Here is a 13,049-nt window from a genome sequence, read left to right as displayed (position 1 = left end):
CGCGGTGTCGGATCGGAGGTGCGCGAAATGGCCGCGACGAATATGCGACAGAGGATCGTTAAGGTAATTTTGGCAGGATGGGATGGATGGAGACGCGAAACGTCAGAGGGCCAGCCTCGGGGTAACCAGCGTCGAAGGGAGAAAAAAACACAAAGAAAAAAAGAAAGAAGACCAGAGAATGGAACAGGACCAGCCAAGTCGCAAGTCTCTGAAGGAAGGAGATGGTTCGCGCACAGCGGAAGCAAGAAACGAAGGTGAAGATGGGTGAAAAACGGGCGATACAAAGAGAGGAGAGGAGAAAAAGGGTTGGCCTGAACGAAGGGATTGTGAGAGCGAAGCGCTGGGATGGTGTTGTGACGGTGTGAAACAGGATTACACCATCAAGAAAGCGGTCATATACACGTATGGTGGTGTTTGTGACCGTATTAGAGTACTGTCAGCAGACCCGCAGCGGGTGTGCCTGTTGAGTGCCAGTGGGTTTGGGGGCGAACTGGACTCGGTATCTACTGGCTGGTGTGCCTCTCTTCCCTTTCAACACCACCCCCGTTCCTTGCAGTCTTCCCTCAGTCCAGGGTCGCCACTGGCACATCACACGTCTCTTTCCCCCCCGCCCTCTCCTAGCACTGGTGACCCGGACTGCAGACGGTCTGTGCGATGGACAAGTCCTACTCGACAGGGAATAGTCCGTGGTGGGGCCAAAACGGACCCGCCAAGTAAAACTGGCGCTGGCAACCTGAAGCACCCGCTGGATGTGTTTCACAGGTTCAGTGGGCGCTTACTTGCAGCCACTGAAACCGAGTCCTGCTGGTGTCCCACTCGGCCTCGATTTATCGACACTAGGTATTCTTCCGGCTGGGGCTGTGCTTTCCCGAGGGATCATCCTGCTGGACGCATCAGATAGGACTCGTCTCCCCAGCCTTGGCCGGCCGGTGACCAGTCGAGTCATGATTTGATATATTCGCCGAAGGAATCATGCTGCACAAGTTGACACCCACGAGCGACAGATTCAACGGCCCACTAGGCAATATGTCATATATAGAGATCAGCGGCGTCCAGACCAGGACCGACCGTACCGACGGCTACAATCCCATGGTAGAGAGACGGACACAGAATGAAAACTGAAAAGCTTGGCACGACGAACATCGGGAGTGGGTTAGTAAGACGACCTGCCCTGGAAGAACCAATTATGATCGCGAAAAGGGGCGGCTTGACTCTCCCAGCATCTCGGGAGAGTGGGTGTCTCACGGGTTGAAAGAACGCTCGACTGAACTAGGGGTTAGACACTGTCCCGTTCAAGAACAAGTTTCACCTCACCACCAGTTGACCCAGGCCAATGCTCTCTGCAGAATGATAGACTCTTGATGGAGGTTTCAATGCTGCGAGAACGTCCCCGCCCCTTGGAAATCTCACCCGTGCAGACCACGAGAAGGACGGGGTTCGCTTGATCGTCCACCCTGAAACGATCTAGAAGCTCGGGTATCTAGTCTAGGCCACACGGGGACCTAAATCGTCTAACAGCCTCTGGGATAATGTTCCTCTTCTTCTGCAACAAACCCCAATAGGAAAGGATTGATCGTCCCGAACGGAGTCCGGCCGCTGATGACCCGTTGAAAGTCAATAATGGGGCCAGATCTTCTCGTGCACGTGGAATACATATTGTGCACGAGGAGGGGACCCAAGCAGGTTGGCCTTGCAGAGAAAACGCAAAACCATGGCCAGGGGGTGGCAGGGTCTAACTACCGGCCACGCCGGCCACGAGAGACATTCTTAACCCTAATCTGGAAAACCTCCGACTGACCTTGTGTTGCTCTGCATTATTCCATGACCCGCAGCCGCAGGGTTCCTGCGTAATTCTCCGCCTAGCCGAGCTTTGGTGATCGCAGCCGACATGGAGCACTAGTCATGACTCGAAACGGCTCGGTTGATCCTTCTTCACATCTGTCGAAATCTGGAATCAAGTGTATATCCCCGTTATGTCATGAGGGGTTTAGGTTCGGCTCTAGTGACCAATTTGATCCTAGCTGCCGTGTGCATTCTAGAGTGCGATACGTTTTCGGCAATAATCCGGCCTCTGACAAATATGTCTGTCAGGCAAGTTTTAGACAAATTGTACTTGCTATAGCAAGCAGCAGAAGAGATGAGAAGCCATTTAAGGGTAATCTCGTTGATGCGGATCTATATGCAGAGAGATGTATGTACAGAGCCAATTATCAAACAGAGTCGACGCTCTTCCTCCTCTTGTCGACCATAGCCTCCTTCATAAACGGACTTCTCGCTCGGATCTGTCTTCCCCAGATGAGCACCAGAATTGGCGCAAAGGACAAGGCGAGCGAGATAAATGCCAGCACAGTGCTAGCCCACTGGAACCCAAGATGCGAGTACATGCTCGCTGCGGCGAGCGGCAGGAAAGCCGAGAAGGTGTTCTCACCTGTTGCGACGATCCCAATCACGCTAGCGGCGTACTTGGCATAGGCGTCAACCAAATAGTCCGAGATGCCCGTCACAACAATCACGCTGCCGGCTCCCACCATTGCAAGACCGATGGCTGGTGCGATCCAGGGGAGATGGGGGTAGGATGTCCAGGCGTAGGTGAACATGCCTCCCGAGATCCCAATCATACCCCCCACAATCGCAAGGTACAGCCTTGCCTCTGGGATAGGAGTGCCCGGGACTTCGGTATTGCGGGAAGCCGAGTTGAAGTACAACTGGCCTGAAAACAAAGTCCCTGCCCATCCTATGCATTCGCCGATCACGATGGCCGATTGGACGTATCCCGCCTGCACGGCGGTCCAGCCATACAACCCCGAAAACACCTGCTCCACAGACTGCGTGAACAGGTAGAGCGTACCCACGGTGAAAGCGGACCACAACGTCGACACAAAGACCACAGACTCGGTGCAGAACAGGAAGAGAGGCCGTGCCGCGCTGCGGGCTACGATCCGCAGAATCGACTTGCCTTGGCTATCGATCTCGTGCTGGGTATAAGCTATCTTTCCCTCCCGCCGTAAAGCTTTCGCGCGCTCTCCCAGAATAGCGATGCCGCGGCATTCTTTGAAAAGGAAGAAATAGATCGGGAAGAAGGCGCCGTACCAGATTAGCTGGATGTAGCCGATCCATCTCCACGAGAGAAACTGGAAGATAGATGCCCCGACAACGGGTCCGATGCTGCTGCCAGCCAGATAGAAGACAATATACAAACTGATGGGGACATTGCGCGATTTCTCGCTGTCCCACACATTCCCAATGACCGTGGCAGAGGTGTTCGCCAGGATGGCGACGCAGCCGCCGGCGAAGAAGCGTGTCACGACCAAAGTGGCAAAGTTCTGCGCCACGGCTTGCGGGATCACAAAGCAGAGGAAAATGCCATACGTCAGGAGAAATACTTTGCGCATGCCGAAATCCTCCATTAGTGGCAGCACAAGCAGCGAGAAGCATCCGCCGCCCATGGCCCAGCTGGTGACTGCCCAGTACGAATTGGGGAAGTTAGCATCGGAAATGTTGAACTCGGTGTTGATGGCGTCGTGTGCGACGGTGATGATGGTGCCATCAATCATTGTGATGAAAGTGAGCCAGACTGCTAGGATGGTGACTGTCCATTTCCGGGAGTGCGACCAGTTGTAAGGATTGCCCGGGTCGCGAGGCCCGTCCCAAGACACGACGGTTATGTCGGAGCCAGGCTCATGGTCATGTTCTGGAAGCAGGTGGTTAACAACGATATTCTGTTCGAAGCGAGTGACGCTCTATACCTGTTGCCGGATCATCACGGCCGCTTACATCGCCCCGAGAGAATACCATCAGGCATTCAAATTGATCGCTGCAAGAGAGATACTAGTTGTTCCTGATCTCTGGCACTCTGATACTCTGGCGGGGGGGTATTCAGGATGACCTCACGTTTCCGTCGATAGTGAAAAAAATGGCAGATATATATATCTGCCCTTCCAAACCACTCGCCACCTCAGTACAGCAGGGAAACAGAGACGGATTATAAATAAATAAGAAGACGAAGTAAAAAAGAGAAGAAAAACTCTGCGTGCCCATCGCTAGCCCATCACGACAATACCCTGCCTCTCGGCATCGAATCCACAAAATCCCGGTTCTCCAGACAATAACCGCTTTCGGACTAGCGCCACCCTGCCCTAACCTCAATGTCCATCGAAACGGGTCCTGATCCCTGCGGAGACCCTCGAGCTAGACCAGTTTCTGGAAGTTATGTGAAGCAATTAGCTAAGTGATCTCCGATGGCGGCCAGCACTGACTTCTATACAGCGGGGTTAGCGTCACCTGTGCTGTTGTCGCTTCAGCCTCTTTTTGAAGAGATGACTAAGTTTTTTGTTTTTGATTGGTTGATTTGAACCATTTTGACAGCCTGGTTAGCCATGTTGAGTGGGCGGGCCTAGTTACTACTGTAACCATGATAGAGCATCACCAGCTTCCCAGGTGAATAATATTAATCATTTAGCTCACCTTCATGGTCACGGCCTCGCTGCCGACTGGAGTCATGTACATGCCGCCGGGCACGGTCGTAAACGAAGCTTTTCATAGCTCCGCCAACCGATATAATATATGGTTGGACTGGTAGATACTGTCTGGGTTACCTAAGATATAGTTCAGGTTCAGGTTCAGCTGAGTACTCATATTCTCATTAACTGTCTTGTCTGCAAGTACTGTATATTCTCCATTAACAATCCTATATCCAGTACCCCGTGCCATTCCTCGATGATACCAAGACCGTTTACTCGGGCATCTCAAGAACATAGCGGCCGGCGATCTTGCCTTGCTCTGTAGAATAGCTGTGTTAGCCTCACGTGTTATATCCAGAGCGCAAGGAAATACGTACGCATCAATTCAAAGACCTTGGGCAGCTCCTCCAGTGGCACAACTTTGAACGGCGCATGGATCAGGCCGCGTGCAAAGAAATCCACGGCCTCAACCCCATCCTGTCGGTTGCCAACATAGCTGCCCTTGATATTGATCATCTTCACCACGGTTTCAAATACCGGAGCCTTGACGAATGCATTGGCCGGCAGGCCGATGGCGACGACACTACCGCGCGAGCGAACGTATTCACATGCCTGCTGGAAAGGCTTCTCTGCGACGGCGAGCAGGAGCACAGCGTGAGCGCCCAGACCTCCGGGGGTAGCGGCCTTGACGTCTGCGACGATGTCCTTAGATTTGGTGAAGTCGATGAAGGTCTGGGACAAGTTAGCAATAATTGAAGAAGATGATACCAGGAAAGATAGATACCTCCGAGCTCAGCTTCTCACACATAACTCGCTTCTCATCTCCGCCATCGATGGCAATAACACGCAGACCCATCGCCTTCGCATACTGCTGCGCCAGAGATCCGAGTCCGCCACCAGCACCAACGATTGCGACCGTCTGGCCGGGACGAGCACCAGACTCCTTGAGACCCTTGTAGACGGTAATACCAGCGCAGAGAATTGGTGCAACCGCATCGAGAGGCACCTCCTTGGGCAGCTTGGACACATGCGCAGCCTTGCCAATAGCATACTGCTGGAAGGTTCCGTTGACGGTGTACCCCGACAGCAGAGGCTCGCCGCAAAGAGGCTCATCAGCTGTCTGGCAGAATTCACACGACAGGCACGACCCATTCAGCCACTTGATGCCTGCGCGGTCACCGACTTCAACGCCTCTGGCCAGCGAGCCCTTGGCGACCACCACGCCGGCGCCTTCGTGGCCGCCCACTAGCGGCATCTTCGATGGCAGCGGCCAGTCGCCGTTCATGGCGTGCAGGTCCGTGTGGCACACGCCAGAGTACTTGATCTTCACGAGGACCTCATCTGGTCCGGGCTCGGGCACGGGAATCTGCTTGTACACCGGTGGGCCGCCTTCCTTCTCGATCACTTGCGCCCATTGCTTGTCCGGGATGGTGGGAGACATTTCGAATGTTTGAAATATGGGTAAGGAGAGAAAGGTGGGGGATAGTGGTGGGAAGGAGTGTATGCTACAAGAGAAGGAGAGAGAAGCAGTGAGTGAGGAGGATGAGCGAGTGTCAACAAGATTGTGTAGCAATGGATGATTACATGACATAACCTGATTCTTACCGTGTCTAACCCATGGTCAATTTGGAATTTTTTGCCTGTTCCGTTTGCAGGAGGCTTCTACGCCTTTGCTGCAAAGCTGCATCCCTGCCGCTGTACGATATATACTATACCCCGATAAAGGCAAACGACAGTTCTCATGGACACGAGAAACGTAAACCACGTCAATTAATAGCTTTAGTTGCTACACTCCCATAAAAAGCAGAAATAATAGTAAAAAAGCCGAGATACAAGAGGACGTCAGGGTTTCCGTCTCGAAGTTGATGATGACGTAGTCGACTTCACTATGGCTGACCCAGCGCTTAGGGTTCCGTCTAGATGTCTACAATGAAGGATACTGCCTTTCCTTCATGCTACATTCCTTGGGGATATATAGGGCCTTTTTTGGTAGTCGGAAACTGTGGAATGCAAGTAGCGTGGCTCAGCCTGACAGTCCCGATAAGGATCGACGGTCATTCAAGTTCGGATTGCAGTAATAGGAAATGAATAAATAAATCCAGCCACTGGCTACCTAATCATCTCCTGAAGTAGAACTTTGAGGTTTGAAGTGGTAGTTGATGGGAGATTATCTTGACCAAAAAAAAGAAAGGTGTGAGAAACACAACCCCATTGGGATCTAGAGGTCCTGGGCATCCGACGAATGGTTGAGTACGTAGTCCGTGCTAGTTACGGGTGTGGCCGGCCCGACGAGAAATAGGGACCAAAAGAGTAGCAGATGATTGAAATCGGAGCGAACAGCATACTGAAGTCCCAGGGCGGCCAGTTATAGCTATCTTGTGCCTATATGATGGGTGCTGGGATTTTCTTCCGGGTGATCTATCACCGGGTGAGACAGATCAATGCCAAGGGAGTCGGGATCGGACTCGTCCTTGCGCAGAAGACCGACAAGAATCAACCCTGATAGAGTGTATTTGTGCTCAAAAAATAATATTGAGAATGGCAAAAATAAAAATAAACCGTGTCTGAATATGCCGGAATGCCCTCATTGCTCGATTGGGCGCACCTCGCTGGAGGTGTTTGTATGCATCTTTCCAGAGTGAGCCAATAATCCCAGAAATTTCACATTGTCAATAAACAGAGGAATTACAAGTATCTAGAACCATCATCCATCCCAAAATCCTCCCTCGATCATACACTATTCTGGTCTGAGTGAACGAGTGGGTGTTCTGCCATACACTCTCAGCTCAGACACGATCAACGAACGCAAAACGCCTCGACCCAAAAACTCCCCTTTCCTTCCCACCGGCCCTTCCCTCGTCCCCGGCCACTCATTCCTTTCTTCTTCTTCGCATCTTTTCATCATCCACCATCGGGGTCCATAACCATCCCCCCTAATACCGCCATCCCCGGCACCCTCCTCCCTCCCTCCGTCGCTCGCTCGATCGATCGTCGACAGCCGCGCATTCTCTTCCACGCCGCGCTCCTCTCCTGCATCTTCCCACCACCAAACGAACCATCCCTCCATCCGGTATTTTTATCCCGTCGGCTCCTTCTTCCTTCTTCTCCCATCTTCCTTCACGCCAACCTCCATTCTCCCATCCTTGCAATCCTATCCCATCCCACTGACGTCGCGTCCACTCTAGATCTTCGCTCGCCCCCCCTTGACACCAGTCCATGGGTGCCACCCACGGTGTTTGATTTCCTCCTCTCCCATCCACCGCCAAGAGTGACTTGTCTCCGCCGCGCTCGTCCGGCATCAGGGACGCGGTCACCATGACGGGCGCTCCGCCATACAACCCTCAGTCCTCGCCGAGCCAACAGCAACGGTTCCCGGCGTACAGCTCTCCAAGCAAGAACCACCCGTACTATCCCAGCAATGAGCAGCAACAGCCGCCGTCACAGCAGCAGCAACAATATCCGCAGCACCCGCCCCAGACACCTCCTGGCTACGGGCCATCGTCCATCTCGCGAAGCCCTCGCTTTTCGCACGCGTCTCCGCCAATGTCGAGTTCGCTGCCCGCGCCCTTGAATGGAAGTGCGCCGCCTCACACTGCCCATCCAGAGCCCTCTTCATCCCAATACCAGAGCCATTCGACCAGTGGCACGCCTCAGCTGCCGCTTCCGAGGCCCTTTTCGGGGTCCGCGCTTCCGGGCAATGGAGCATCACCTTACGGTCCTCCTACGCCTCATGGCCACCCGCCCAGTCGCTTGGATGCACACTCGCAGTCCCCCTCGCGGGAATCTGAATCGCCATATCGCATGAGAGGCAATGGTACCGGATATGCATCCTCTATGATGCGAGAGCCACGACCCGCATCTCCACAAGACACAGTACGTGTGACAGAATCATCTGCAAAAAAAGTTTCTAACCATCTTTCTCCTCCTTTAGAAGCCAGCGCGCGCCGCCGACCCGATGTCCTTCGCCAGCATCCTTTCTGGGCCGACGGATGATCAGTCCTCGAAAAAGCCCTCTCCCCCCCTCGGCTCCGTCTGCCGCACCTGCGCCGCCTGCAGCTTCAGCCTACGATCACCACCTGCAGCATCGCGATGCTCGTGGAGCTATATTCCCCAAGCTGGATTATCGTCAACCTCATGATTTGGACCGTCGCCCGGATGCGCCGTTGGCACCCAACGGCTTTGCGGGACGCGACCCTATTCGGGGAGATGCCCCATCCAACAATCTGCCCCAGCGAAAGCCCCTCCCGCCGGGTGTGGACTTGGAGCAGATCAACCGGGCTATGTACGAGATTGATCAGGCCGATAAAAGTGACGTGGAAGCCGCTGGATTTGACGCGGAGCGTGAACGTTACCAAGAAAAGTGCCAAAAACGGACTCTGGATAGTAACCGTGCGGAGCACGTTCGCCGCAAGGTTTGTCATTTGCTTTTTTCCCCTTGAGTGTACGGTTACTAAATGATCACCAGCGTCGCCGCAACAATTTCCTCATCGAGTTGGGCCGATCCTTTGAGCGACAGGCGGTCTTGGGATCAGAACGTTTCCGTGTCCTCAATGAGTCGTCCGTCATGGCTGAGGTGCAGCAGAAGGAGATCCAGGACGAGAAGGAGCGGAAGAAGGACATGCAAAGGAAGCGTCGCCGGGAGAACACGGTGCGTGTGGAGATGCAGAAGAAATTGGAGGCCGAACGCAAGGCAAACAAGGCCCAAGACTCCACGGAGAAGGCCAAGTACCTACGTGAAGCCGAACGTGCCCAAAAGAAGATTCGGTCAACCAAGCGTGCCCTGGAGGGAGGCAATGCCCAGGATGAGCTTGGGGAGGTCACGCCATTGGCCCCGAACCTTGAGGGCGGCATGACTACCCAATTCCAGATTGGTGGTCGCTCTCCATCGCGCCGCAAGATCGGCGGACGCGCAGGTCCCGTCACGCGCCCGAAGAAGTCCAAGGAGCAGAAGCAAGCGGAGAAGGACGCTGCAGAGGCTGCCTGGTGGGGTATGGACGATGATTACTACTACTACGACGAGGAACCGCAAGAATCGCGAAGAGGTCGCGGGAGGCTTGACAGGCCAATGTCACCTCTGGAGTATGACAGCAAGAGCTACAACCAGGTATACGAGCAAATCTGGCGCGATATTGCCCGCAAGGACATCCCCAAGGTGTATCGCATCAAGACCATATCTCATACGACTCGTCAAGAGAATTTGCGCAAGACGGCTCAGCTGGCCAGCAAGCAGTCCCGGAAGTGGCAGGAGCGCACCAACAAGAGTACCAAAGATACTCAGGCTCGTGCCAAGCGGACCATGCGTGAGATGATGTCTTTCTGGAAGCGCAACGAGCGTGAGGAGCGTGATCTGCGCCGTCTGGCGGAGAAGCAAGAACTGGAGTCGGCCAAGAAAGCCGAGGCAGAGCGTGAAGCCAACCGACAGAAACGCAAGCTCAACTTCCTCATCTCCCAGACTGAGCTGTACTCTCACTTCATCGGCCGAAAGGTCAAGACTGCCGAGGCAGAAATGTCTGGAGACACAGCCACCGCCGGCACCAACGAGACGGTCCAACCGGGTAAGCCGCAGGCACACCAAATCGATCTCCCCAATAGTGTGGCAAATCCCAGCGCCAAGGTCACCAACTTCGAGGACTTGGACTTTGATGCCGAAGATGAATCGGTCTTGCAGCAGGCGGCTATGGCCAACGCACAGAACGCCGTGCAGCAGGCACAGGACCGTGCTCGTGCTTTCAACCAGGACCAGGACCAAATGGCTGCTTTCGATGACGGGGAGATGAACTTCCAAAACCCGACCAGTCTGGGTGACATCGAGATCTCACAGCCCAGCATGCTAAACGCCAAGTTGAAGGAATACCAGCTGAAGGGTCTCAACTGGCTTGTCAACTTGTACGAGCAAGGCATCAACGGCATCCTGGCAGACGAGATGGGTCTGGGTAAGACTATCCAGTCCATCTCCGTCATGGCCTATCTGGCCGAGTTCCACAACATCTGGGGTCCGTTCTTGGTCATTGCACCCGCTTCCACTCTGCACAACTGGCAACAGGAAATCACCAGGTTCGTTCCGAACATCAAGGTCCTGCCGTATTGGGGCAATGCCAAGGATCGCAAGATTCTTCGCAAGTTCTGGGATCGCAAGCACATCACCTATAACCGCGAGTCCGAATTCCACGTCTTGGTCACGTCATATCAACTTGTCGTTCTTGACGCGCAGTACTTCCAGAAGGTGAAGTGGCAGTACATGATTCTCGATGAGGCCCAGGCTATCAAGTCTTCTCAGAGTTCTCGGTGGAAGAATCTGTTGCAGTTCCATTGCCGTAACCGTCTTCTGTTGACCGGTACACCCATCCAAAACAACATGCAGGAACTATGGGCGTTGCTGCATTTCATCATGCCCACCCTGTTTGACTCCCACGACGAGTTCAGTGAATGGTTCTCCAAGGATATTGAGTCTCACGCTCAAAGTAACACCAAGCTCAACGAGGATCAGTTGCGCCGTCTTCATATGATTCTGAAGCCTTTTATGCTGCGCCGTGTCAAGAAACACGTCCAGCAAGAACTCGGCGACAAGGTGGAGAAGGATGTTTTCTGCGACCTGACTTACCGCCAACGTGCTCTTTACGCGAACTTGCGGAACCGCGTCAGCATCATCGACCTCATCGAGAAGGCGGCCGTCGGTGACGATACCGACAGCACGACGTTGATGAACCTGGTCATGCAATTCCGCAAGGTTTGCAACCATCCCGATCTGTTCGAACGTGCGGAGACCAAGTCCCCCTACTCAGTCGGCTACTTTGCGGAAACCGCCTCGTTCCTCCGCGAAGGCTACTTTGTTGATGTACGTTACTCGACCAGAAGTCTCATTGAGTACGATCTGCCACGACTCCTATGCAGCTCCGATGGACGCCTGGATGTTCCTGGCCCGAACAACGCCTACGCTGGCTTCCGGGGCAAATACCTTTCGCACTTGATGAATATCTGGACGCCGGAGAACATCCAACAAAGTGCTCGGAATAACGGCGCATTTTCGTTCCTGCGGTTCGTTGACACCTCCGCTGGGGAGGCCAGCGAGATGGCCCGCCTGGGCGTCTTTGAGCGTGCGAACCGCCGGCGTGGCCTTCCCAACCGCCTTTCGCGCCTGAATGCGGTCTATGAAGGCGATGAAAAGACCGTCGTGCCTCACTCGATGCTGAACATCGTCGACCGTAATGATCGCCAGGCCGTTCAAGAACTTGCCACAGAGGGCCGAATGCGGGACCTGATGACTGTGTCGCGGTCGTCGTTTGAACGACAAGGTCTTAACTTGATCGAGCCATGTGCTTCTCCAGCCGCCTCTGCGCCCCCGATCACCATTTCCTGCCGGAACCAGGACTCATTGCGGGAAACTGCCGACACCCTCTTCAACGCACCTGTTCAGGAAGCGCTATTTGGCAGTCCTGGTAGACAAGCCGAAGAGCTGATTCTCTCCAACAAGCTCGATCCCGTGCCCTACTCGCTGCCGCCCATCCTTCCTCCGCCACTCTCCTTGAAGGCACGTTACACTCATATTGAAGTGCCGTCCATGCGACGATTCGTAACAGACTCGGGCAAACTGGCCAAATTGGACGAACTGCTGCGAGAGCTCAAGGCTGGCGGGCACCGTGTCCTACTCTACTTCCAGATGACACGCATGATCGACCTGATGGAGGAGTACCTAACCTACCGTAACTACAAGTATTGCCGTCTCGACGGTAGCACGAAGCTGGAGGATCGTCGCGACACCGTGGCGGACTTCCAGTCACAGCCAGAAATCTTTGTGTTCTTATTGTCCACGCGTGCCGGTGGTCTTGGTATCAATTTGACTGCGGCCGACACGGTCATCTTCTACGACTCCGACTGGAACCCGACCATCGACTCCCAGGCCATGGACCGGGCTCATCGTCTCGGGCAGACCCGGCAGGTTACGGTATACCGTCTCATTACTCGAGGCACCATCGAAGAGCGGATTCGCAAACGTGCTTTGCAGAAAGAAGAGGTGCAACGCGTTGTCATTAGTGGTGGTGCCGCCGGTGGTGTTGACTTCAACACCCGGAATCGCGAGAACCGCACCAAGGATATTGCCATGTGGCTCGCGGATGATGACGAGGCCGAGCTCATCGAGCAGAAGGAGAAGGAGGCGCTCGAACGCGGCGAGACTGCTGGTGCCAAGGGTGGAAAGAAGGCCGCCCAGAAACGGAAGCGAGACCTTACGCTGGACGATATGTATCATGAAGGTAAGCTTGCTTGTGGATTTTTTGGGGAGTGTTTTCAATACTGACTGACTTGCTTTTACAGGCGAGGGTAACTTTGACGACCAAAGCGCGAAACCGTCGGGAGCCGCCACTCCCCTGTCGGCAGCCGATGGCATCGACACCCCGTCGTCCGCTCCTGGTGGGAAGCGTGGCCGTGGCCCCGGCAAGGGGAAGGGGACATCCAAGCGTGCCAAGACGATGAACGAACGTCTACGCCTCATCGACGGCGACGGCGGACTCGGTTGAATTCAATGAACCCTTTTTGTGGTTCAGCTACTTTGCAGATGGATGACGGCGTTTTGTTTTTGCTTCTGGCACTTTC

General features: G+C 54.3%; 3 protein-coding genes across 3 annotated transcripts; 1 reads left to right on the top strand and 2 right to left on the bottom strand.

Annotated features, from left to right (window-relative positions):
- Positions 1-2,210: 2,210 nt before the first annotated feature.
- On the bottom strand, positions 2,211-3,795 carry N7474_001616 (uncharacterized protein; the record flags this gene model as incomplete). The annotated part of the gene is made up of 2 exons (XM_057193031.1): positions 2,211-3,691; positions 3,747-3,795. 2 exons carry the CDS (start codon positions 3,793-3,795, stop codon positions 2,211-2,213), a joined length of 1,530 nt encoding a protein of 509 aa, XP_057057984.1.
- A 937-nt stretch (positions 3,796-4,732) lies between these two features.
- N7474_001615 (zinc-dependent alcohol dehydrogenase) lies at positions 4,733-5,901 on the bottom strand (the record flags this gene model as incomplete). Its single annotated transcript, XM_057193030.1, has 3 exons — positions 4,733-4,779; positions 4,838-5,192; positions 5,245-5,901. The coding sequence occupies 3 exons, from the start codon at positions 5,899-5,901 to the stop codon at positions 4,733-4,735; spliced, it is 1,059 nt and encodes a 352-aa protein (XP_057057983.1).
- Positions 5,902-7,775: 1,874 nt separating this feature from the next.
- Positions 7,776-12,973, top strand: ino80 (chromatin-remodeling ATPase INO80; the record flags this gene model as incomplete). Its single annotated transcript, XM_057193029.1, has 5 exons — positions 7,776-8,333; positions 8,392-8,490; positions 8,543-8,872; positions 8,926-12,709; positions 12,771-12,973. The coding sequence occupies 5 exons, from the start codon at positions 7,776-7,778 to the stop codon at positions 12,971-12,973; spliced, it is 4,974 nt and encodes a 1,657-aa protein (XP_057057982.1).
- Positions 12,974-13,049: the final 76 nt, after the last annotated feature.

The sequence above is a fragment of the Penicillium riverlandense genome, assembly GCF_028828495.1.
Source record: "Penicillium riverlandense strain IBT 135883 chromosome Unknown utg000001l_segment0_segment0, whole genome shotgun sequence".
Classification (NCBI taxonomy): Eukaryota; Fungi; Ascomycota; class Eurotiomycetes; order Eurotiales; family Aspergillaceae; genus Penicillium; species Penicillium riverlandense.
This window is presented reverse-complemented; position numbering and strand designations above follow the sequence as displayed.